This window comes from Anolis sagrei, chromosome X (assembly GCF_037176765.1).
Source record: "Anolis sagrei isolate rAnoSag1 chromosome X, rAnoSag1.mat, whole genome shotgun sequence".
Taxonomy (NCBI): Eukaryota; Metazoa; Chordata; class Lepidosauria; order Squamata; family Dactyloidae; genus Anolis; species Anolis sagrei.
Window position 1 is genome coordinate 77,132,934 of NC_090034.1, and position 27,239 is coordinate 77,160,172.

General features: G+C 44.4%; 1 protein-coding gene across 2 annotated transcripts; it reads left to right on the forward strand.

Annotated features, from left to right (window-relative positions):
* The first annotated feature begins 201 nt into the window (after positions 1–201).
* On the forward strand, positions 202–26,717 carry LOC132780677 (trophoblast glycoprotein-like). Of its 2 annotated transcripts, none has more exons than XM_060784405.2 (3): positions 202–439; positions 13,917–14,230; positions 23,120–26,717. In XM_060784405.2, the coding sequence occupies exons 1-3, from the start codon at positions 371–373 to the stop codon at positions 23,955–23,957; spliced, it is 1,221 nt and encodes a 406-aa protein (XP_060640388.2). In that variant the 5' UTR covers positions 202–370; the 3' UTR covers positions 23,958–26,717. The 2 variants fall into 2 exon arrangements, with proteins under 2 accessions (XP_060640388.2, XP_060640389.2); XM_060784406.2 differs by having other exon boundaries at positions 13,920–14,230.
* The last annotated feature ends 522 nt before the right edge of the window (positions 26,718–27,239 follow it).

Here is a 27,239-nt window from a genome sequence, read left to right on the forward strand (position 1 = left end):
AAGGCACACAAGAATGTAAACAGGAGAGGGAGTTCTGTTGCACTGGAAGTGAATGCAGTCCCTAAGAAGACCCCTCTCTCTTGTGGGTCTCACATGGAAAGAAGAAGAGGGGCTCCTGGACTCTTGTGGGTTGCTGTGTCTTTAAGGCCGAGGGGAGGAAGGGGCGATCAGAAAGTGAGGCGGGTCCCCCTCCTCTCCAACCCCGCCCCCCTGCCCCCCTGATGTGGGCTTTGCAATGCATGCATTGCATCCCATTGTGTGTGAGCCTCCAGAGCTGCGATTGTGTCTTCAGGGCTGGAAGAGGAAAGAACGGATGGAATCCCAGAGAGATTGAAAGAGAGAGAGAGAGAGAGAAATCCAAGGGGTGTGGATGCAAGTTCTGGACTCAAGGGGACGTGGGAGTGGGCAGAAACCCCCAACTTCCAAGCCGAAAGCCAAGGTACAACTTTGGGGGAGAGGGAAGCAAATGGTTGGGGTTTTGGGGGGGAGTGGGGAAGGAAGCCGACATCCCAGAACAACTGGGTGTCTCTCTGGTTTTGGGATTTGGAGTTGGGGGGATTTGGGGGGTCCCAAAAGAGGAGGGGAGCACATCTGCCTTTGGAGAGGCTGCAAACGGTCATGCCGGCTGGTTTTCATTAATGGCCCGACAATACAAGATTCCTCTCTTGTATTGTCGGGCTATTCCTCTGGTTCTTTGCATTGGATTGATGCTTCGCCTACATTATTTGGTTTGTGCTGTGAATGTGGGTGAGCTCCTCTAACTGTGGGGTCCCCACCCCGAATGGAGTCCCCTGGGCTCTATGTTATTGTGTCCAATTCTGGGCACCACAACTGAAGAGAGACATTGACAAGCTGGAATGTGTCCAGAGGAGAGCGACTAAAATGATCAAGGGTTTGGAGAACAAGCCCTATGAGGAGCGGCTTAAAGAGCTAGGCATGTTTAGTCTGAAGAAGAGAAGGCTGAGAGGAGACATGTTGTTGTTGTTGTTGTTGTTGCTGTTGTTGTTGTTCATTCATTCAGTTGTTTCCAACTCTTCGTGACCTCATGGACTAGCCCACACCAGAGCTCCCTGTCGATCTTGGAATCCTTGTGGGGAGGAAGGTGAACATGGGCCAGGAATGTCATGTTGTTGTTGATTCATTCAGTCGTTTCCGACTTTGTGACTTCATGGGCCAGTCCACGCCAGAGCTCCCTGTCGGTCATCACCACCCCCAGCTCCTTCAAAGTCAATCCAGACACTACAAGGATACCATCCATCATCTTGCCCTTGGTTGGCCCCTCTTCCTTTTTCCTTCCATTTTCCCCAGCATAATTGTCTTCTCTAAGCTTTCCTTTCTTCTCATTATGTGGCCAAAGTACTTCATCTTTGCCTCTACTATCCTTCCCTCCAATGAGCAGTCGGGCTTTATTTCCTGAAGTATGGACTGGTTGGATCTTCTCGCAGTCCAAGGCACTCTCAGAACTTTAGTTAGTTCAAAAGCATCTATCTTCCTTCGTTCAGCCTTCCCTATGATCCAGCTCTCACATCCATCGGTGACTATGGGCAATACCATTGCTTTAACTATGCAGATCTTCGTTGCCAGTGTGATGTCTCTACTCTTCACTATTTTATCGAGATTGGTTGTTGCTCTCCTCCCAAGAAGTAAGCGTCTCCTGATTTCCTGGCTGCAATGTGCATCTGCAGTCATCTTTGCACCTAGAAATACTAGCGGCGCTCCTGGCTCCCTCCCGCATCACTCTGTCACGGCCTCCACGTTTTCTCCCTCCATTTCCCAGTTGTCAATCATTCTTGTTGCCATAATCTTGGTTTTTTTGATACTTTGCGCTTTCTTCTTTCACCTTGATTGGAAGGCTCCTCAGCTCCTCCTTGCTTTTGGCCATCAAAGTGGTGTCATCTGCATATCTAAGGTTGTTAATGTTTCTTCCAGCAAATTTAACTCCAGCTTTGCATTTGTCAAGTCCTGCACGTTGCATGATGTGTTCTGCATACAAGTTGAATAGGTTGGGTGAGAGTATACAACCCTGCCGTACGCCTTTCCCAATCTTGAAACAGTCTGTTGTTCCATGGTCAGTTCTTCCTGTTTCTATTTGGTCCTTGTACAGATTCCTCAGGAGAGAGACAAGGTGATTTGGTATGCCCATACTACCAAGAACTTGCCACAATTTATTATCCACACAGTCAAAGGCTTTGGAATAGTCAATAAAACAGAAATAGATGTTCTTCTGAAACTCCCTGCCTTTCTCCCTTATCCATGGAGACATGATAGCCATGTATAAATATGTGAGAGGAAGTCATAGGGAGGAGGGAGCAAGCTTGTCTTCTGCTTCCTTGGAGACTACGATGCGGAACAATGGCTTCAAACTACAAGAGAGGGGATTCCATCTGAACATGAGGATGAACTTCCTGATTGTGAGAGCCGTTCAGCAGTGGAACTCTCTGCCCCGGAGTGTGCTGGAGGCTCCTTCTTTGGAAGCTTTTAAACAGAGGCTGGATGGCCATTTGTCGGGGGGTGTTTTGAATGCAGTTTTCCTGCTTCTTGGCAGGGGGTTGGACTGGATGGTCCATGAGGTCTCTTCCAACTCTATGATTCTATATGGAAGTCATGGGAAAACCTAGGCATTGCATAGAACCCTAGAAGAGTTGGAAGCAACCACAGGGGCCCTCTAGTCCAACCCCTTGCCATGCAGAAAAGCCACAACCAAAGTATCCCTGACAGATGGCCATCGAGCCTCAGATTTCCACCAACCTATTAGCAATAACTGTGGAGCGTTTGCAATTGACTCTGCAGAAAAGGCTTCTGCTGGACTTCATACACAGGAAAATCATCTTGTTTCACAAAGTTTGCAAACACTTCATTTATTGCAGCATTTCTCAACCTGGGAGTCAGGACCATTAGAAAAGACAGTATTTTCTGTTGGTCATGGGGGTTCTGTATGGGAAGTTTGGCCCAATTCCATCGTTGGTGGGGTTCAGAATGCTCTTTGATTGTAGGTGAACTAGAAATCCCAGCAACTACAGCTCCCAAATGTCAAGGTCTAATTTCCCCAAACTCCACCGGTGTTCAGATTGGGCATATTGAGTATTCATGCCAAGTCTGGTCTTGATCTATCGTCGTTTGAGTCCACAGTGCTCTCTGGATGTAGGTGAACTACAACTCCTAAACCCAAGGTCATTGCCCACCAAACGCTCCCAGCATTTTCTGTTGGTCATTTCTGTTGGAGTTCTGTGTGCCAAGTTTGGTTCAATTCCATCATTGGTGGAGTTCAGAATGCTCTTTGATAGTAGGTGAACTATAAATCCCAGCAACTACAACTCCCAAATGACAAAATCAAAAACCCCACCAATATTCAAATTTGGGCTTATCCGGTATTTCCACCAAATTTGGTCCATTGAATGAAAATACATCCTGCATATCAGATATTTACATTACGATTCATAACAGTAGTAAAAGGACAGTTATGAAGTAGCAACTAAAATAATGTTATGGTTGGGGGTCACCACAACATGAGGAACTGTATTAAGGGGTTGCAGCATTAGGAAGGTTGAGAACTACTGATTTATTGGGTTGCTGTGAGTTTTCCAGGATGTCCGGTCATGTTCCAGAAGCATTCTCTGCTGATGTTTCACCTGCATCTATGGCAGGCATCCTCAGAGCTTGTGAGGTCTTTTGGAAAGTAGGAAAGTGGGGTTTATATATCTGTGGAATATTGTCCAGGCTGGAGGAAAGAACACGTGTCTGTTTCAGGCACGTGTGAATGTTTCAACTGGCCTGCTTGATTACCATTGAATGGCCTTGCAGTTTCAATACCTTGCTGCTTCCTGCCTGAGGGAAGAAAGGAGGAAACGATAAAAATGAACAAAAATATATATATCTAAAATCGGGATACTAAATAAAGAACAACACTCAGAAATTCCAGACAGGAAACTATCAGGGCAAGCTAACACTTCCCAACAAAGGACCCCCCAGGCAGGAAGCAGCCAGGCTTTGCAGCCACAAGGCTATTCAGTGTTAATCAAAGTGGCCAGTTGCAACATTCACACTTGCCTCCAACAGAAAAGAGTTCTTTCGCCCTCCCTGGTCATCATTCCACGGATATGTAAACTTCACTTGTCCAGTTTCAAACATTTCCAAGAAATGTTCAAATGGGTTGCTGTGGGTTTTCCAGGCTGTCTGGCCATCCTCCAGAAGCATTCTCTCCTGATGTTTCACCCACATCCTCAGAGGTTGAGAGGTTCTGTTGGAAACTGGGCAAGTGAGGTTTATATATCTGTGGAATAATGTCCAGGGTCGGAGAAAGAACTCTTGTCTTTTTGGATTGTCCACCTTAATTAATTAGCATTGATTGGCCTTGGAACTTCAAAGCCTGGCTGGTTGCTGTCTGGGGGAATCCTTTGTTGGGAGGTGTTAGCTGGCCATGATTGATTCTTGTCTGGAATTCCCCTTCTTTTAGAGTGTTGCTCTTTATTTACTGTCTTGATTTTAGAGTTTTTAAATTGATACAGTAGTAATAAATTATTTAATGCTTAGACCATAGATCTTTCACATATAGGATAGACTTTTGATCAGTACATTCTAATTTTATTTACCCCCCTGGTGGCACAGCGGGTTAAACCGCTGAGCTTCTGAATTGCTGACCAAAAGGTCAGTGCATCGAATCCGGGGAGCGGGGTGAGCTCCTGCAGTTAGGCCCAGCTTCTGCCAGCCTAGCAGTTCACAAACATGCAAATGTGAGTAGATCAATAGAAACCGCTTCTGCGGGAAGGTAATGGCATTCCATGCTGTCATGCTGGCCACGTGATCTTGGAGGCTTCTATGGACATTGCCAGCACTTTGGCTTAGAAATGGAAATGAGCACCAATGCTCAGAGTCAGACATGACTAGACTTAATGTCAGGGGAAACTTTTACCTTTATCTTTACCTTTACCTGGGGTCTCCAAACAGTGGCTCAGGTGGAAAGGGGTCAGTTTAAGTAGCCCCGGTGTAGAGTATTTCTCGGGGTGCGTCTACATAGGCACTATAATCCAGTTCGAACCCGGCTCGAGGGTGGGGTGTCTCCCAATGTGCTGCAGCACACGTCAAGCCAGAAACTGCACATTAAAAAGAAAACTCATCAGGAGGTCCAGAACAAACCATATAATGTACTGCAGCCAATCAGAGTGCATCCTATGCTGGGCTTGAAATTGGCATCATCCTAAATCAGTGTTTCTAAACCTGGGGATCGGGACCCCTGGGGGTCGCAAGGGGGTGTCAGAGGGGTCACCAAAGACCACCAGAAAAAACAGTATTTTCTGTTGGTCATGGAGGGTTCTATGTGGGAAGTTTGGTCCAATTCTATCCTTGGTGGGCTTCAGAATGCTCTTTGATTATAGGTGAACTATAAATCCCAGCAACTGCTACTCCCAAATGTCTATTTTCCCCAAATTCCACCAGTGTTCAAATTTGGGTATATTGAGTATTTGTGTTAAGATTGGTCCAGATCCATCATTGTTTGAGTCCACAGTGCTCTCTGGATGTTGGTGAACTACAACTCTAAAACTCATGGTCAATGCCCACCAAACCCTTTCAGTATTTTCTGGTGGTCATGGGAGTTCTGTTTACCAAGTTTGGTTCATAGAATCATAGAGTTGGAAGAGACCTCATGGGCCATCCAGTCCAACCCCCTGCCAAGAAGCAGGAATATTGCATTCAAAGCACCCCTGACAGATGGCCATCCAGACTCTGTTTAAAAGCTTCCAAAGAAAGAGCCTCCACTACACTCCAGGGCAGAGAGTTCCACTGCTGAATGGCTTTCAATTTCAATTTCATTGTTGGTTCCGAAATTCACTGGACCAAATTGGGCACAAATACCTGATGCGCCCAAATTTGAATACTGGTGGGGTTGGAGGGGATTTATTTTGTCATTTTGGAGTTGCAGTTGGTGGGATTGATAGTTCACCAACAATCAAAGAGCATTCTGAACTCCACCAATGATGGAATGTGGCACACATTCAGAACTCCACTAATGATGGAATTGAACCAAACTTGGCACACAGAACTCCCATTACCAACAGAAAATACTGGAAGGGTTTGGTGGGCATTGTCCTTGAGTTTTGGAGTTGTAGTTCACCTACATCCAGAGAGCACTGTGCATTCAAACAAGGATAGATCTGGACCAAACTTGGCACAAATTCTCAATATGCCCAAATGAGAACACTGGTGGAGTTTGGGGGAAACAGACCTTGACATTTGGGATTCGTAGTTGCTGGGATTTATAGTTCACCTACCATCAAAGAGCATTCTGAATCCTACCAACGATTGGATTGGGCCAAACTTCCCACACAGAACCTCCATGACCAACAGAAAATACTGTTTTCTGATGGTCTTTGGCGACCCCTCGGACACCCCCTCGTGACCCCTCCAGTTGTCCCGACCCCCAGGTTGAGAAACACTGGGTTAAGAGAACAGCTTCATTTCCCCATGCTTGTCTAGCTGTGGATAATGCGATTCTGGGTTGAGCTCTGATCCACCATTTGCAGATACTATGTTCACCTTCCCAGCCTCAAACTAGTTCTTCAGGTGTTTGAGTAAATGCTGCACAGCGAAACTGGTTTGCTTTAATCCTCTTCCAAACTGGATTATAATGTTCCGTTGTGTGGAACCACCCTCCATGTCCCACCATTTTCCCAAGAAAGGGACACAAGGCGGCTTACAGCCTATGAAAACTTAAGAACTATAATGGACAGATCTAATGTAATAAGTAACTGAGAGGCTGAGAGGAGATATGATAGCCATGTATAAATATGTGAGAGGAAGCCACAGGGAGGAGGGAGCAAGCTTGTTTTCTGCTTCCTTGGAGACTAGGACGCGGAACAATGGCTTCAAACTACAAGAGAGGAGATTCCATCTGAACATTAGGAAGAACTTCCTGACTGTGAGGGCCGTTCAGCAGTGGAACTCTCTGCCCCGGAGTGTGGTGGAGGCTCCTTCTTTGGAAGCTTTTAAGCAGAGGCTGGATGGCCATTTGTCAGGGGTGGTTTGAATGCAATATTCCTGCTTCTTGACAGGGGGTTGGACTGGATGGCCCATGAGGTCTCTTCCAACTCTTTGATTCTATGATTCTAAGTAAATAGGGTGGGCATGGGCTCAAAGGACATTTACATACAGCAAAATGAAGTGGTGTAAAGGGATCGGTTGATCCACTAAAACGAACAAATCAGATCTCAGGCATTACAGCAAAAACAGTTTTTCCTTCATTGAACAATGGTGAGAAAATTGCCTCCAGAACATGGCCATATAGCCCGGAAAAACCTACAACAACCCAATGGTGAGAAAGTTGGGAAGCAGCTTGTTCACTCTTGGGCTGGCTTTCTACTTCCAGAGAATATTCCAAATTATAGAATAAATTGGCATGATTGTGTGCTTTCAAGTCATTTCTGATTTATGGCAACCCTAAGGTGAACCTGTGCCAGAGTTTCCAGGAACTGGGAGTGTGTGCGCTACCCAGAATCACCCATGGCTGATTTGAATCCTGGTCTCCAGAGTCATTGTCCAATGCTCAGCCACTGTGCCACGGGGACTCTCACATGCCCTTGAGCCACTGCAGAATGAATTTATTTATTTATTTATTTATTTATTTATTTATATGCTGCTTTCATTATTTATTTATTTATTTATGACATTTATATGCCACCTTTCTCACCCTGAAGGAGACTCAGAGCGGCTTATACATACAATATATTATATTACTAGCTGTCCGCTGCCAGGCGTTGCTGTGGCCCAGTCTGGTGATCTGAAAAATAAAGTAATGAGAAAGTGTTGGTTTCTAATAAATGTAATTTCTTTATGCTTGTGGGTAAACACTATTTCTTGCTGTTTCTTTGTCAGTGTTGATGTGGAGAGTGTCTGGTTTGCCCACCCTGGAACATGCAACATATCATAGTCCTTCTTTAAGGGTCCCTTTCAAATCTATGATACTATATCTCTGCATGTGTGAATCATATCTATCTATCTATCTATCTATCTATCTATCTATCTATCTATGGCTGGATGGCTCTTTGTCAAGAGGACTTTGATTATGTTTTCTTGCCCTGATGAAGGGAGTTTGACTGGATGGCCTTAAGTATTTTCTGTTGGTCATGGGGGTTCTGTGTGGGAAGTTTGCCCCGATTCTGTTGTTCGTGAGGTTCAGAATGCTCTTTGATTGTAGGTGAACTGTGAATCCCAGTGACTACAACTCCCAATTATCAAGGTCTATTTTCCCCAAACTCCATCTTTGTTCATATTTGGGCGTATTGAATGCTTGTGCCAAGTTTGGTCAAGATCCATCATTGTTTGAGTCCACAGTGCTCTCTGGATGTAGGTGAACTATAACTCCCAAACTCAAGTTCAATGCCCACCAAACCCTTCCAGTATTTTCTGTTGGTCATGGGAGTTCTGTGTGCAAAGTTTGGTTCAATTCCATCCTTGGTGGAGTTCAGAATGCTCTTTGATTGTAGGTGAACTATAAATCCCAGCAACTACAACTCCCAAATGACAAAATCATAATTTTTTGAGTGATGGTCACTCCTTGCACTGTAAGACATTTTGTTGCCAAATTTGGTGTGATTTCATTCATTGGTTCTTTTGTTTTTAAGCTACTCATTATGCACAGAGCATTTATATATATAGATAGATTAGCATAGTACAATATTAGCATTATATATTACTATATTGTACTATACCATTATCTATATAAATAAAAATGTAATGTTCGTTTGTGGGATTAACATAACTTCAAATCCACTGGACGAATTGACACCAGATTTGGCCACAAGACACCTATCAGTCCAACACATGACCATCACTCATAAAGACATTGAAAAACACAGCCAAAAAAGCAAAAAATACATTACAATGCATACACAAAACTACATATAGACACAAACACACATATATACATACATACACAAATATATACATACATACACAAATATATACACACACATATATGCATATATATTATACACACAAAACAAAAATACACAGAAAGGGGGAAGGAAGGAATGAAGGAAGGAAGGAGAGAAAGAGGGAAAGAAGAAGTGAAGGAGAGAAGGAAAGAAAGAAAGAAAGAAAGAAAGAAAGAAAGAAAGAAAGAAAGAAAGGTAAAGAAGGAAGGAAGGAGAGGAGGAAATTAAAAAGTGAAAGAAGGAAGGAAAAAGAGCAGGAAGGAAGGAGAGAAGGAACGAAAGAGGGAGGGAAGGAAGGAAGGATAGAAGGAAGGATGGAACCAAAGAGCAAAGGAAGGGAGGAAAGAAACAGGTAGAGAAGGAAGAAAGAAGAAGGGAAAGATGGAAAAGAAAAAGAGGGAAGGAAGGAGAGAAAGAAAGAAGGAGAGACAGAGGGAGGGAAGATTGGCCACAGCCACGCGTGGCAGGTATTGTAATATTGTAGTATTGTAATGTTATTGTAATAAGCTAGTATTGTAATATTATTAGTAATATTACATGTAATATAATTTTCTCCCCCTAAGGCAGTGCTTCTCAACCTTTCTAATGCTTGATACAGTTCCTCATTTTGTGGTGACCTCCAACCATACAATTATTTCTGTTGCTACGTCATAACTGTAATTTGCCGACTGTTATGAATCATAATGTAAATATCTGCTATGTAGGATGTATTTTCATTCACTGGATCAAATTTGGCACACATACCCGATACATCCAAATTTGAATGCTGGTGGGGTTGGGGTGTGTGTGTGTGATTTTGTCATTTGAGAGTTGTAGTTGCTGGGATTTATAGTTCACCTACATTCTGAACATCAAAGAGCATTCTGAACTCCGCCAGCAATGAGATTGAACCATAAGCAAGAGAAAATACTCCCATGACCAAGAGAAAATACTAGAAGTGTTAGGTGGGCATTGACCTTGAGTTTTGGAGTTGTAGTTCACTTACATCCAGAGAGCACTGTGGACTCAAATAATGACGGATCTGGACTAAACTTGGCACGGATACTCAATTTGCCCAAATGTGAGCACTGATTGAGTTTGGGGAAAATAGACCTTGACATTTGGGAGTTGTAGTTACTGGGATTTATAGTTCACCCACAATCAAAGAGCATGCTGAACCCCACCGATGACAGAATTGGACCAAACTTCCCACACAGAACCCCCAGGACCAACAGATAATACTGTGTTTTCTGATGGTCTTTGGTGACCACTCTGACACCCCCTTGCAACCCCCCCCAGGGGTCCCGACCCCTAGGTTGAGAAACACTGCCCTAAGGGAACTCAAAGAGATTTCCAACATTATAAAGGCAAAATCAATGCTGTACATACATGTGAAAACTAAGAGATAACAACAAGACAATAACATATAACTATAAATTAACCTAACCAAATTAAAACATAAACATGAAAGAACATTTAGACACAACGCATAAAAAATTAAAACATCGATGATACAATAACATTCATTTATATTAAAACCCACCGACAAACAACTCAATTTAAAAACAGTTATTAAAATCATGCAATCCAAAATCAAGTCCGTAGTTGTTCCATTCCTCCTTTCGGCTGGAATGGAAAGAATGGAACAACTACGGAACAACTATGGAACAAGGACTGACCTTGAAGGAGCTGGGAGTGGTGACGGCTGACAGGGAGCTCTGGCATGGGCTGATCCATGAGGTCACAAAGAGTCGGAGACGACTGAATGAATGAACAACAACAGTTGTTCCATTGCTTCATCCACAGTTCCTTATTATCTTATTGCACTATGAGTTTTGCTCTCCGTAAGCTTGCCACTCCATTGTTGTTGTTGTTCATTCGTTCAGTCGCTTCCGACTCTTCGTGACCTCATGGACCATACCACGCCAGAGCACCCTGTCGGCCGTCACCACCCCCAGCTCCTTCAAGGTCAAGCTAGTCACTTCAAGGATGCCATCCACCCATCTTGCCCTTGTTGGTCGTCCCCTCTTCCTTTTTCCTTCCATTTTCCCGAGCATAATTGCCTTCTCTAAGCTTTCCTGTCTTCTCATGATGTGGCCAAAGTACCACAATTGGGCACCACAATTGAAGAGAGATGTTGACAAGCTGGAATGTGTCCAGAGGAGGGATACTAAAATGATCAAGGATCTGGAGACCAAGCCCTATGAGGAGCGGCTTAAAGAGCTGGGCATGTTTAGCCTGGAGAAGAGAAGGCTGAGAGGAGACATGATGTTGTTGTTGTTGTTCATTCATTCAGTCGTTTCCAACTCTTCGTGACCTCATGGACTAGCCCACGCCAGAGCTCCCTGTCGGCCGTCACCACTCCCAGCTCCTTTAAGGTCAATCCAGTCATTTCAAAGATGCCATCCATCCATCTTGCCCTTCGTCGGCCCCTCTTCCTTTTTCCTTCCATTTTCCCCAGCATAATTGTCTTCTCTAAGCTTTCCCTTCTTATGATGTGGCCAAAGTACTTCATCTTGGCCTCTAATATCCTTCCCTCCAATGAGCAGTCGGGCTTTATTTCCTGAAGTATGGACTGGTTGGATCATTTCGCGGTCCAAGGCACTCTCAGAACTTTCCTCCAACACCACAGGTAGCACATAGTGCAGGCTAAATGCTGGTTAGCAAAGGGAGACGCTTTCAGAGAGAGAGTGAGATCGAGAGAGAAAAAAGGAAGGCCTTGGAAGCCCGAAATCCTAAATCCGTGAATGGGAGAGTGCTCCTTGGTTTCTTAGCCTGAAGGAAATGGTTTAATACAGATTAGCCAGCTCTCCTTTTACCAGCCTGTCCTATTGACAGTGGTGCAATTGTTGCTGAGAGATCAAAAGGATAATTTTACTTCCTTGACCTGCAGGGCAGGCATCTGGACAGAAGGGGAGTCTTGGGTCAGTGGCTACAGCGGGGAAAGAGGCAGAGAAACCCTTCCGCTCCCTTCCCAAGGCTTTCCTTTACACTCAGCAGGTGGGCCAAGGGGAGGGCACAGGAGGCAACTGCCTCAAGAAAGATTGGATTCTTTCTTGATAAAGGTGTCTTTCTAAGGCAAAGGTGCCAATTGCAAGATCTGTGGGTCAAAATCTGGCCTGCGAAGTTTATTTACATTTATTTATGTATTTGTATATTTATTTATTCATCTGCGATGCTGATGAAGCACTTCTGCATTCCCCGCATGCTTCCGCGCTGGAATGCTTTGCTGGAGTCTTCTTTATGGCCTCATAAATCAGTTAATTTAGCCTCCCCACACTTTTTAAGGTGGTACCTAATTTTTCTATTTGACAGATTCAACTGTCTTTCAGGTTGCAAAGGCCGACAACAGGCTACACACAATTAGCTGGAAACCCACTCCAACCCGGGCTGGCTTCGAACTCATGACCTTTTGGTCAGAGTGATCTTAATGCAGCTGACACTCAGCCAGCTGCGCTACAATCCCGGTGCTATATCTGTGGAATAACCAGGGTGGGACAAAGAACTCTTGTCTGTTAGAGCTAGGTGTGAATGTTTCAACTGACCACCTTGATTAGCATTTGATGGCCTGGCAGTTTTTTGGTGTGGCTTGTTAGTGCCTGGAGGAATCTTTTGTTGAGAGGTGATTAGCTGTCCCTGATTGTTTCCTCTCTGTCAGCCATAGCAGAGCACCTGATGAACCAACCTGGACACAGCATATTATTTGAGAACACAGAAATGCTGGACCACTCGAATAATCACCTTGTCAGACTACACAGAGAAGCCACGGAAATCCACAAGCATGTGGACAATTTCAACAGAAAGGAGGAAACCATGAAAATGAACAAAATCTGGCTGCCTGTATTAAAAAAACTCTAAAATTAGAACAGAACAACAACAGAGAGGAGTCCCCCCTCGGGGGTTGCGCTGAGTCCCCCCTTGGTGGTTCAGAAGGGCGGAGCAAAAATGCTGTAAATAAATAAATCAATAAAGAGTGGGTTGTTGTAGGTTTTTTGGGGCTATATGGCCATGTACTAGAGGCATTCTCTCCTGACGTTGCGCCTGCATCTATGGCAAGCATCCTCAGAGGTAGTGAGGTCTGTTGGAACTAGGAAAAAGGGTTTATATATCTGTGGAATGACCAGGGTGGGACAAAGAACTCTTGTCTGCTGGAGCTGGGTGTGAATGTTTCAACTGGCCACCTTGATTAGCATTTGATGGCCTGGCAGTTGTTTGGTGTAGCTTGTTAGTGCCTGGGGGAATCTTTTGTTGAAAGGTGATTAGCTGTCCGTGATTGTTTTCTCTCTGTCAGCCATAGCAGAGCACCTGATGAACCAACCTGGACACAGCATATAATTTGAGAACACAGAACATTGGCAACAATTTGATGCCGCAATACCAATATAACAACAATATAAAACCATAAATATGCAAAAGATTAAAAAGAAAACATTAATTATACAGACACGTAGACGTTTCCATTATCATAACAATCATGGTCCAATTCAATGTCCAAAGTGCCGCTGTTTCTACTAGCCAAAAGCCTGGTTCCAAAACCACGATTTCATTTTTTTTCTAAAGTAAAAAATCAGTGTCATTATACAATTAGCAACAAAGACAGACAGTCCATAGACAGAGGCAAAGACTTCCCTCTTTTTCATCTCTGACATCTGGAGGCTGTGCTCAGCTTCCGACTATGGGGAGGTGCTGTTGTTCTATTTTCCATGCTGATCAAATTGTCGGAATGTCTTCATGGGCGCCTTTTTACCTCCTCGCCAAAGTGGTACCTATTGATCTATTCACATTACTGTTTTTGAACTGCTAGGTAAGCAGAAGCTTGGGCTGATGGTGGGAGCTCACCCTGACCCACGGTTAGAACTGCCAACCTTCTGGTCAGCAAGATTTTCTGCAGCTGGTGGTTTAACCCATTGTGCTACCACAGCCCCCTCCCTGTCTTAGAAGAAAGTTCTCCAGTGAGGTATATCTTCCTTGTAAATGCTGTCATGGGTTCTAATGGCCTCTTTTCCTCAGCAGCCAGTGTCCCTTGTCGACAGAGGCGTGTCGGAAATGACCCTGTGGGATGCTCCCAGTGCCATTGTGGGCTCCTGGGTTCTCCTGTTCCTGTTCCTTGCTCCGCTCTCCTGCCATTTGTGCCCCGTCCCCTGCGAGTGCTCCGAACCGGCCCGCACGGTCAAGTGCGTCCAGAAGGAGCTGACCTCCATTCCCGCTGGCCTCCCCAGGTACACCCGCAACCTCTTCATCACAGGCAACCAGATCGGACGCATCGGCAGCCAGGACTTCCATGGGCTGCCCAACCTGGTTACTCTCTCACTGGCCAACAACAGGTAATGCTCGGCTGGATCCTGGGGATAATGCTTTTTCAGATGACTGGAGCAGAGGAATAGCATACTGTAGCGATTCATACCTTTGGTAGGCCGCAGCCTAGAAGTCAGTGAGTTGGCCTCCATGTTCGTAAGGCAGCTCAGTGTAGCAGACATCTTAGGAGAGGCAGCTAAGCAGAGTGGAGGAGCTCAGCTATCTCCTGATTGGTTAAGACCAGGGGCGGCTCGTCCATTATGCGAAGTAAGCGGTCGCAGACCACTTTTTTTTGCCAGGGGCGCAGAGGCGCCTCTATAAATGCCCCTCGACCGCCACTTGAGGAGCGCCCCCTCAGCTCACAACAGCCCTAGCAGTCCGGGGGGAGCCTCGGCTTTCTTGCCTCGCTGCCGGGCGATCGAAAATATATATCAATGATTGGTTAGGGGGGGGGGGCGTGCCAAAATACTGTTTGCTTACCATTGAAAATTACCTAGGGCCGCCTTTGGTTAAGACCAATGGGAGGAGTTGGAGGGAGAGAGTGTAAAAAGGCTGTCAGTTTTGACAGGAAAGGAGAAGAGTTTTGACACAGGGAGAGAAAGAGTTTTGACAAGAAAGGAGAAGGGTTTCTGATAGAGGAGAAGAAGGATTTCTGACAGGGAGAAGAGGGTAGATTTTCTTAGTGAGCTAAGAGTTTGCCTGTTAGAGAATAGTTTAAGGCAGGTGCTTCCACAGAGATTGACTAGGTGAGTCAAAGTGAAGACCTGTGTTCTTGTGTTAAGTTAGGACACAAGTTGTTATATTCTCTTAGGGACAGAGTAGTCTAGGGAAACTTAGATAATCTGGGAGACAGCCAAGAGAGGCTTGTCGAAGGGACTCACTGCTACAAGGTATAGAGTAGAGTGAGGGAAGTAGCTCATGTTAAAGAAAGGAAACTCAGTTGAAAGAAACTAGGGCTGGGAGGTTTCGTTCGTTAATTTCGTAATTCGTTATTGATTCGTATTTAAATTAGCTTACGATCCAATATTGAGCCATGCAGGAGCAACTAAAAATCGAAACTAATTTTTCAATTTATTTCGTAATTGTTTCATAATTGGTTCGAAATCGTTTCGAAATTGGTTCGAAATCGTTTCGAAATTGTTTCAAAATCGTTTCGAAATTGTTTCGTTATTATTTCCGTATGTCTGGTACAAGTTTTATAGTTGTTGTTTGTTTTATCAGTGATAAAAAAATAAATTATCACACCAACAGTCAACAACAGAGGGAGAGGGAAGCTTCAGAAGTTCCCCCTGTCCCATTTGGAGGGTTTTTTAGCATATTGCGCAATCGCGTCCGCCATTAACGAATTGATTCGTAATTACTTCGTAATTGTTTCGTAATTTATGAACTTTCGTATATTTCGAACTTTTTTAAAGAAAAATTTCGGAATTCTTTTAAAAAACGAAACGCAAAACCCCCCTAAAAACGAATCGAGTTTAGAAACAAATTTTTCCATGGTTACCCAGCCCTAAAAGAAACCATTTCATGAGAAGATTGTGCTTCAGTAACAAAATACGCTTGTGTACCTCATATAAGTCAGTTGTATGTTTCAGAGATCTTAATAAACTTATTCTACAGTTCACTGTTTAAACTGCCTCAGCCTTGATTCATTATATAAGATAAGTTCTAGTAATTTTCAACATCTTTACAATTCAGTCACTTGAAGGGAGAAAAAGAAGGAGCTGGTGTATAAGGAGATTTACCTCAAGTTTAACAACATCAAGACAATTTCTCAAACCAAAGTTTGAGTGGTGGCAGCAACCTTACCATTACACACTCAAGTTTCCATAACACAGGATTGTGTTAGTGTTCAGACAGAACCTAAATAAGTAAAATCCTGTACCCTGATCTTTCGGAGTGGTGGTCAGCTGTGTGATGTATAACAGCTGAAGGAACGTGTGTGGGTGTGTGTGTGTCTGAGGGGATCTATTAGTGAGATATTAGTTCAGGATCCTCTTCAGTCTTTACAGTGACCGTGTAATTGGTAAAAGCAGGTGGGATTAGGTGTTTTACCCCCATGCTGCGTTGAAAGTCCATGAGTGCCCCCCCCCCCCCCGGTGTTCCGTTAAACATATTGTGACCAAACTTGGGAAAGTAGGACTTCATTCAGTGCTCCACTACTGCTAAAGTTTGAACATGACTATGAAATGGGCAAATCGCGGTCATTCAAGCCTTTCAGATGTTGCTGAGCTGCAACTCCCACCATCTTACGGCATTGACAATCTCCGGTTCAGGAAGCAATGTTCTCAAAGCGTAGAAACGTTAGTTAGAATAACAGAATTGCTCACCATGAAAATAACGTTGTTTGGTCTGAGAAGTACATAGCCAGGCAATGCAGTTATAGGTAAAGCAATTCAAATATTTCACAAGCTTTCGTCCCATTTTTATTGTGTCAGAAGCGAACTGAAAATACAGTTATAATGTATACAAAAATGACAAAGTTAAAAACATAGCATTGTACTAAATGTCCTTTGACCAGAAGCTGGCCACTTGGAGTGCCTCTGGTGTTGCTGTGAGAAGGTCCTCTGTTGTGCATGTGACAGTGCTCAAACTGCATTGTAATAGGTGGTCTGTGGTTTGCTCTTCTCCACAACCACATGCCATGGACTTCTCTTTGTGGCCCCGTTTCTTAAAGTTCGCTCTGCATCTCGTGGTGCCAGAGCGCAATGTGTTCAGCACCTTCCAAGTCGTCCAGCCTTCTGTGTGGCCAGGGGGGAGTCTCTCATCCAGTCTCAGCCATGTATTGAGGTTCCAGGTTTTTACCTGCCAGTGCTTGGCAGCTGTAATGGACTGGATGAGAGCGAACAAATTGAAACGAAATCCAGACAAGACAGAGGTCCTCCTGGTCAGTCGCAAGGCCGAACAGGGCATAGTGTTACAGCGTGTGCTTGATGGGGTTACATTCCCCCTGAAGGCGCAGGTTCGCAGCTTGTGAGTGATCCTGGACTCATCCTTGAGCCTGGAACTGCAGTTTTCGGTGGTGACCAAGGGAGCATTTGCACAGTTAAAACTTGTGCACCAGCTGCGCCCATACCTTGGGAAGTCTGACTTAGCCACGGTGGTCAATGCTCTGGTTACATCCTGAATAGACTATTGCAATGCACTCTATGTGAGGTTGCCTCTGAAGACTGCCTGGAAGCTCCAACTAGTCCAACACTCGGCAGCCAGGTTGCTCACCGGAGTGGGGTACAGGTAGTGCGCAAAGCCCTTGTTACGCCAGCTCCACTGGCTGCCTATTAGCTTCCAAGCACAATTCAAAGTGCTGGCTTTGGCCTTTAAAGCCCTGAACAGTTCTGGCCCAGTTCACTTGTCCGAACGTATCTCCTGCTACAATCCACCTAGGACCCTGAGGTCATCCGGGGAGACCTTTCTCGTTGTCCCCCCATCATCGCAATCGCGTTTGGTGGGGACAAGGGACAGGGCCTTTTCTGTTGTGGACCCAAATAAAATTAGATGAGCTCCATTCCTCCTGACCTTTCGGAAACAAGTGAAATCCTGGCTATGGGATCAGGCCTTTGCAGACTAGGCTGACATGCTGTCAAAGCGATGGCTTTAATGGACTTGACAAACTGCTTTTATGATGATTGCTTAATATAATAATAATAATAATAATAATAATAATAATAATAATAATAAGGCTTTATTTGTACCCCGCTACCATCTCCCCAAGGGACTCGGTGCGGCCAGGCATGTAGCCAGGGGGGGGGGGGGGGCCTCGGGGGGCTTCACCCCCCCCCCCCCGAAATTTTCATGGTGGTTCGTGAAAAGGCCTTATTGGGGCATTATTTAAACTGTTATGTTTATTCATATCATGATCTGATCACCATACTCAATATATCCCATATGCATGGGGGTATTGGGGTAATGATACAAAAGGTTTGCTAGGGTAGACCCTCTTTCACTCAGACTCAGCCCCCCCGAAACTCAGCCCCCCCCCAAAACCCCCCCTGAAAAAAATTCAGCCCCCCCCCCCCCCCCCGAAACAAAATCCTGGCTACGGGCCTGGGTGCGGCTTACATGAGGCCGAGCCCAAAAACAACAATACAAGCAATAATAACAATACAAGCAATTAAAATAAAACATGTACAATAAAATAACGAAACATAACAATAAGACAACACACAATTAAAACTAAGGGAAGGCCAAATGTAGAATTAAAATTGAGAATAATGCTGGAACATGGGCGAAAAAAAGTGCTGGGGCATTTGTGGAAAACATAAATCGGTGACTGTTTGAATGTTTTATACTGTTTTTATATTGTTTTTATTTAAATTGTATATTTTTGGTTTTGGTTGTGGGCACCATGGTGTGTCAGTTGTTATCCGCCCTGAGTCCCTCTGCGGTGGTCGAGATAGGAGGGGATACAAATGTCCGAAATAATAGTAATAATGATGATGATCTCAGCCAGCATTTGGAAACAGTAAATATTGACAAAATCACGATCTGTCAACTGCAAAAAGCCACCTTACTTGGATCTGCGCGCATCATTCGAAAATACATCACACAGTCCTAGACGCTTGACTTGTGGTTTTTTGATACGAAATCCAGCATATAGATCTTGTTTGCTGTGACATACTGTGCTTTTGTGTCAATAATAATAATTAAGTCTGTAGAAACGAGGGTGGGGGAATTTGCATCCGATGGAGTCCTAAACCACAATGTATCTTTGTAAACTGGACAGATAATTCTACCTCCGCTGGCTAGAGGCACGGGGCACTCTATTCCGTGCCACTCACTGTGCTCCCCAGTTTGTGTTTGTGTAACCTGCCAAGTTTGGAGTGAGAAATATAGGCATTACCATGGCAACAGGCTTGTTGGAGGCTGCGGGCAAAATGCCAGGAGATGTGCTGGTGCCCTCTCTCATATCTGGTGGTGGTGAGAGGCACCGGAGGAATCCATACTGCATGTTGGATTCCTGAAACCAGAGATACGGAGCTCCCAATGCTGTTCCAACCGATCACAGGACTTTAGGGGGTAACTATATGTAAGATTCGCAGTAGGAGAGTCCCCCTTAGCCAGAGAGCGGAGATGAGCCCTCCTGTCCATGTGGTGTGGTGTGTCCAGTTCCTCCATAGCAGAAATGGAAGAAAAAGCAGCTATTTATTTGTCGTGTCAGGGCAACCACTCAATTGTATTACAATTCTAACAGAACAAAACAAACAAACAAACAGACAAAATACAGAATTTGCAAGCTTGGTAGTTGATTAAATGTCCTTTGACCAGTATCTGGCCACTTGGAGTGCCTCTGGTGTTGCTGCAAGAAGGTCCTCCATTGTGCATGTGGCGGGGCTCAGGTTGCATTGCAGCAGGTGGTCTGTAATTTGCTCTTCTCCACACTCGCATGTCATGGATTCCACTTTGTAGCCCCATTTCTGAAGGTTGGCTCTGCATCTCGTGGTGCCAGAGCGCAGTCTGTTCAGCGCCTTCCAAGTCGCCCAGTCTTCTGTGTGCCCAGGGGGGAGTCTCTCATTTGGTATCAGCCATTGGTTGAGGTTCTGGTTTTGAGCCTGCCACTTTTGGACTCTCGCTTGCTGAGGTGTTCCAGCGAGTGTCTCTGTAGATCTTAGAAAACTATTTCTAGATGCACTGCTTAGCTGGTATTGCACCACCAATAGCAGCCAATAGTGAAAGGACCAAGGCAGAGACATCTCCAGCTCATCCCGTTTGGGTATCGGCCAGCACGTCAACGACTTAAATCTAGAAAAAGCAGCTGTCAGGAAGGAACCCTACACAGCCAGTTGGCTCGATTAACTGCATTATATGAGTCTACTACACTGACCATATAATGCACTTTCAAACTGGCAGTGGGGCCTCCTCTTGGCACTTTTCTATTCAAGTAAAACAGAGCTTTCCAAACTGTGTGTCGTGACACATTCTTGTGCTGGCTGCAGTGTGTAAGTTGTTGTTTTTTGTCGTGTCAGGAGCGACTTGAGAAACTGCAAGTCGCTTCTGGTGTGAGAGAATTGGCCGTCTGCAAGGACGTTGCCCACAGGACGCCCGGATGAATTGATGTTTTATCATCCTTGTGGGAGGCTTCTCTCATGTCCCCGCATGAGAAGCTGGAGCTGATAGAGGGAGCTCATCCACCTCTCCCCAGATTCAAACCTGCGACCTGTCGGTCTTCAGTCCTGCCGGCACAGGGGTTTAACCCACTGCGCCACCGGGGGCTCCATGGCAGAAATGGAAGAAAAAGCAGCTATTTATTTGTCGTGTCAGGGCAACCACTCAAATGTATTGCAATTCTAACAGTGTGTAAGTGTGTCACACATTAGTGTGCTATTTCATGTATTTATGTATTTACTATATTTATATGCCGCTTTTCTGCCCCCGAGGGAACTCAAAGCGGTTTCCAACATTATAAAGGCAAAATTCAATGCTTTACATACATGTGAAAACCAAAAAATAATAGCAATAATAACATGTAACTATAGATTAACCTAACCAAATTGAAACGTAAACATAGAAGAACAGTTAGACATAAAGCATAAAAATTTTTAAAAATCGATAATACAATAATATTTATATTGAAATCCACCAATAATCAACACAATTTAAAAACAGTTACTTAAATCATGCCATACAAAATCAAGTCCTGCTTGCTGCAGTGTGTGTGTTGCACATTAGTGTGCTGGCTGCAGTGTGTGAACATGTTATACATTAGTGTGCTTGCTGCAATGTGCACGTGTGTCACACATTAGTGTGCTGGCTGCAGTGTGTAAGTGTGCTGCACATTAGTGTGCTGGCTGCAGTGTGTAAGTGTGCTGCACATTAGTGTGCTGGCTGCAGTGTGTAAGTGTGTCACACATTAGTGTGCCGGCTGCGTTGTCAGAGGGGTCGCCAAAGACCATCAGTGTTTTGCATATTTTTGCATATTAGTTTGGCATATTTTTTGCATATTAGCTTTTTGCATATTCGTTTGGCAGTTGCAGTGTGTAAGTGTGTCACACATTAGTGTGCTGGCTGCATTGCGTAAGTTTTTCGCACGTTAGTTTGCCAGCTTAGCATGTAAGTGTGTCACACATTAGTGTGCCGGATACATTGTGTAAGTGTGTTGCACATTAGTGTGCTGGCTGCAGTATGTAAGTGTGTCACACGTTAGTATGCTGGCTGCAGTATGTAAGTGTGTCACACATTAGTGTGCCAGATGCATTGCGTAAGTGTGTCGCACATTAGTGTGCTGGCTGCAGTGTGTAAGTTTGTCACACGTTAGTGTGCTGAATGCATTGCTTAAGTGTGTCGCACATTAGTGTGCTGGCTGCAGTATGTAAGCATGTTTCACAAATGTAACAAGAGATAACAAAAGTCTTGGAAATATATGCCATTATCTTGCAAATCATGTATTTTTAAACAATATAAATGAAAGGTTTTCATGAGATATGTTGTATCCCCATATTTTTCATTGTTACACTTTTTGTATGTGTCCATATCTCTTATGAAGGGTTGGTTTAACCTCCAGTTTGCTAGTAAAACCGAAGCATGGTCTTGATCAGTCATTGGTGAGGGTTGCAGTGGTCTCAGGAAGTGAGTGAAGGTACTGCAAGTCCCATCATCCATGCTCCATCTGCCTCCAAACCGCACCAGGATGTAGAGTGGGTCATGGGGACTGTGTGTGCCAAGTTTGGTCTTGATTCATCATTATTGGGGGTCGCAGTGGTCTCTTGAAGTGAGTGAAGTTACTGCATCTTCCAGCATCCATTGTCCATCCTCCCCCAAACTGCACCAGGATGTAGTGTGGGTCATGGGGGGGGGGGGGGGTCTGCATGTCAAGTTTGGTCCAGGTCTGTGATTTGTGGGGGCCACAGTATTCTGTGGGAAGCAAATTGAGTGATGGTACTGCAAATCCCATAGTCCGTGGTCCATGTTCTCTCAGTCTTCACTGGGGCGTAAGCTGGGTCATGGGGGTTATGTATGTCAACTTTGGTCCAGGTCCATCATTCATGCTGGATCCAGTGGACACATGAAGTGAGTGAAGGTATAGCAAGTCCTATTCTCTGTGGTCCATCATCCTCCAAATTGCACCAGGATGTAGAGTGGGTCATAGGGCTGTGTGCCAAGTTTGGTCCTGATCTATCATTGGCAGGGGTTGCTGTGATCTTTGGAAGCCAAAGCAATGGAAAGTACTGCAAATCCCATCAACCGTGGTCCATCCTCCCCCAACCACACCAGGACATAAAGTGTGTCATGGGGGTTATGTGTGCCAAGTTTGGTCCAGGTCTGTCATTTGTGGACATTTCAGTGGTCTGTGGAAGTGGCAGCCAATCAGAAAGCTGCCACATACATACCCATATACCCACATACATATATACAGACACTGACTTTTATTATATACATAGATAGATGTCAGAAATGAATTGAGGGTACAGTTGTAATTTATTTAAAAACACAAACAAAGTTAAAAACATGGCATGATACTAAATGTGCTTTGACATTGGAGGATGGAGAGCAGAGAGGGGGTAATCTGACCTTCCTCTGGAGGGAGTTCCTCGTTTCAGAGCAGCCACCAAAAAGGCCCTCTTATTAGTCTTCATGCAATATGCCCATGACTTGTAGGGCTGAGTACCTCAAACCGTGGGCATGTTGGATCCAAAAAGCATTTATCTGATGTACATATTTCTTGATGTCTTGTCCTAACATGTGCGTTTTTGTGTACAATATTGGAGATGTGAACCACATTAGAGGAAACAGTATGATAAATAAATCCTGTCCAGTCTGCATGTTGCTCCAGGAAATAGGAATGAGATCAGCTTGGTTAAAAATGAGGCACCAAACAAAGCTCTCTCCCATATTTAGTGCTTTGATGGATAAAGCTATTTTTTCACATTGTGTTTCATCTGGGGTTCTTTTTCAATGTTTTTTTCTCCTCTGTTTTCTCTTTTCAGAATCAACCTGGTGGAATCGCAGGCCTTCTCAGCTCTCCATCACCTGAGATACTTGGATTTGAGTCATAATGACTTAACTTCCATCCACCCGGATGCTTTCAGTGCTAGAAACAACTCCATCCAGGAACTGAACCTTAGCTATTCCCTGTACAACTCCTCTATCATTCGCCCTGTGGCAACCGCCCTTGCCCAAGGTGGCTTCCAGAACCTCACCAGGCTAGAGCTCACCAGCAATGAGATTGTCTATTTGCCGTTCCACATGTTGTCCGGCCTCTCCAAATTGGAACATTTAGACTTGAGGAACAACTCCTTGGTGGACATCAGGAACTTCACTTTTTCAGCCCTTGACCTAAAATATCTTGATTTGACCATGAATGCCTTCAAGACCTTGAGAAGCGAAGCCTTGTCTGCCCTTAGTAGACAACGTCATCTCCACCTTTTCCTGAAGGACAACCCTTTTGTCTGTGATTGTAACATTGAGGACCTGCTGAGCTGGCTGAACCGAAGCCAGCAGGTCGTAGATGTGGAAAAACTCACCTGTGCCTTCCCTCAATCTCTGAAGAACACAACCCTGGTGGAGTTGGTCGGGGCGAGTCTCGACTGCCACTTCGGACAGCATGGGGAAAACACTCTTCACACCTCATATGCTGCCCTAGGCATTGTTCTAGGTGTCATCGGAGTCATCTTCCTCTTTGTGCTTTATCTGAATCGGAAAGGCATCAAGACATGGATGAATACTGTAAGGGATACCTGCCAGAACTTAATGGATGAGTACCGCTATCATTATGAAATTGACACAGATCACCGTATCACTCAAGTCTCTGCACTGGACATATGATGCTGTTTGGAGGGGGTGGGGGTGGGTTGGAGTCCTGTAAAGATTTGTACTGTTGTTGCTTCTGTTCATGATTGGGACACCAAACTTTGTTTGGGACAGTCTCTTGCTGAGAAACTCTGTGTGACTGGGAAAAAAACCTAAAGCTTGAAAGGCAGAAAAACTCTGGATTAGACTCTTATATGTATGATCCTGTAAACATTCTACAGAACTTGACTAATTCAAATGTAAACTTGCTGGGAAATTGTTCCATCCCCACTGTAAGTTCTGCCAAAAAAAAATTGGTGAGGAAAGTCAAATTTCTGAAGTGGCATCACCAGATATCAAGACTTCCGAAAGCCCATGTGTCTGGAGGCTTTTTTCCGGTCTAGGCATTGTGTTTTAATTGTGTTTCATTCCAACAGAACTGTTTATCTGTTTTGTTCATTAAGGAACTGGTCCCCAGAATGTTGTGTCATGTGTGGCTATATGGCCTTATTTGATATAAGTGGACAAAATGACTGAAGGAATCATTTTAGACAGGTAACGGTTGTTCTGGAAGTTTTTGCCCACCTTCTTTATCTACCTTATAAGAACAATTTCATGCAAATGGTGTAACAGTTGTGTATTGAATGAGGACTTGGACCAATGTTTCTCAACCTGGAGGTTGGGATCCCTGGAGGGAGTCATGAGGGGGGTTTCAGAGTGGTCACCAAAAACCATCAGAAAACATATTTCTGATCATCTTAGCAACTCCTTTGGCAGAGAAGGTTGAAGGTCTCTCTGCCTATCCTCTTCCTTTTTGGAAACAGGGCAAACCCTCCCACCAAAAGCCCTCTTCTACTGTGATTGGCTGACCTCTTAGCTAAGGGGGGAGCTGTTTCTGAGACTCCAAGAAGGGAGGGGAGAGCAGGTATGCTCTCCCCTAAATCACTGCCAATTCCGGGTTGTTGTAGGTTTTTTTGGGCTATATGGCCATGGTCTAGAGCAGTGTTACTCAACCTTCCTAATGCTGCGACCCCTTAATACAGTTCCTCATGTTGTGGTGACCCCCAACCATAACATTATTTTGCTACTTCATAACTGTAATTTTGCTCCTGTTATGAATGGTACTGCAATTATCTGATAAGCAGGATGTATTTTCACTGGATCAGATTTGGCACAAATACCCGATATGCCCAAATTTGAATAGTGGTGGGATTGGGAGGAAGGGGGATTAATTGATTTTGTTATTTGGGAGTTCGAGTTGTTGGGATTTATAGTTCACCTACAATCTGAACTCCACCAATGATGAAATTGAACCAAACCTGGCACACAAAACTCCCATGGCCAACAGAAAACACTGGAAGAGTTTGGTGGGCATTGACCTTGAGTTTGGGAGTTGTAGTTCACCTATATCCAGACAGCACTGTGGACTCAAACAATGATGGATCTGGGCCAAACTTGGCACAAATACTCAATATGCCCAAATGTGAACACTGGTGGAGTTTGAGGAAAATAGACCTTGACATTTGGGAGTTGTAGTTGCTGGGATTTATAGTTCACCTACAATCAAAGAGCATTCTGAACTCCACTAATGATGGAATTGAACCAAACTTCCTACACAGAACCCCCATGACAAACAGAAAATACTGTGTTTTCTGATGGTCTTTGGCGACCCCTCTCACACTCCCGGCGACCCCCTCAGGGGTCCTGACCCCCAGGTTGAGAACCACTAGTCTAGAGGCATTTTTTCCTGACGTTTCGCCTGCATCTATGGCAAGCATCCTCAGAGGTAGTGAGGTCAATTCCGCCGAAATCCCTCCAATATTTTCTGTTGCTCATCATGGTTTTGTGTGGGAAGTTTGGCTCAATTCATTGGTGGGGTTCAGAATGCTCTTTGATTATAGGTGAACTATAAATCCCAGCAACTACAACTCCCAAACGACAAGATCTATTTCCCCCCAAACTCCACCAGTGTTCACATTTGGGCATGTTGAGTATTCGTGCCAAGTTTGGTCTGGATCTGATCCACCATGTTTGAGTCTACAGTGCTCTTTGGATGTAGATGAACTACAAGTCCAAAACTCAAGGTCAATACCCACCAAACCCTTCCAGTATTTTCTGTTGGTCATGGGAGTTCTGTGTGCCATGTTTAGTTCAATTTCATGGTTGGTGGAGTTTGGAATGCTCTTTGATTGTTGGTAAACTATACATCCCAGCAACTACAACTCCCAAATGACAAAATCAATCCTCCTCCAACCCCACCAGTATTCAAATTTGGGCATATCGGATATTTGTGCTAAATTTGGTCCAGTGAATGAAAATACATCCTGCATATCAGATATTTACATGATGATTCTTAACAGTAACAAAATTACAATTGTGAAGTAGCAACAAATATAATTTTATGGTTGGGGGTCACCACAAGATGAGGAACTGTATTAAGGGGTCGCAGCATTAGGAAGGTTGCGAAACACGGATATAAGTGGACAAAATGACAGAAGGAATCATTGTAGAGTTTTTGCCCATCTTCTTTATCTACTTTATAAGAGCAATTTCAGCCAAATGGTGTACCAGTTGTGTGTTGAACGAGGACTTGGACGATCCAGCTTCTACTCTCCGCTGAGCCATGCAATCCACTGGACTGGGGTGCAATCGCATTCTCTCAACCTGGCCTACCCCACAGGGTTATTGTGAGGATAAATTGGGGTGACTGGAGCTATGTACACTGCCTTCAGTGAAATGGAGGAAATAAAGGATTTCAGTTTAACTAACAAACAATAAATCTTCTTCAACAACTTACTCCTTGTTCATAGCTGATCTACTCATTCTGAGATAATGCAGGATGATGAATAGTGTTAGGAAATGCCAGAGATTCCCTACATGTAGAAAACAAGCAAGTTAGGGAAGAATTTTACAACAGAATACATCTAAACCACTGTTTCTCAACCTGGGGGTCAGGACCCCTGGAAGGGTCGTGAGAGGGTGTCAGAGGGGTCGCCAAAGACCATCAGAAAACACAGTATTTCTGTTGGTCATGGGGGTTCTGTGTGGGAAGTTTGGTTCAGTTCCATAGTTGGTAGAGTTCAGAATGCTCTTTGATTGTAGGTTAACTATAAACCCCAGCAACTACAACTCCCAAATGTCAAGGTCTGTTTTCCCCAAACTCCCCAAAATGTTCATATTTGGGGATGTTGTGTATCCATGCCAAGTTTGGTCCAGATCCATCATTGCTTGAGTCCACAGTACTCTCTGGATGTGGATGAATTACAACTCCCAAAACTACAAGGTCAATGCCCACCAAAGCCTTCCAATATTTTCTGT

Bases quoted from the DNA above. Each gene is read 5' to 3' on its own strand.
- LOC132780677 (XM_060784405.2), top strand. From the start codon at position 371: ATGCAAGTTCTGGACTCAAGGGGACGTGGGAGTGGGCAGAAACCCCCA. The intron at 440-13,916 runs GTACAACTTTGG...TCTTTTCCTCAG, and splicing joins CTTCCAAGCCGAAAGCCAAG to CAGCCAGTGTCCCTTGTCGA. The intron at 14,231-23,119 runs GTAATGCTCGGC...TTCTCTTTTCAG, and splicing joins CTCTCACTGGCCAACAACAG to AATCAACCTGGTGGAATCGC.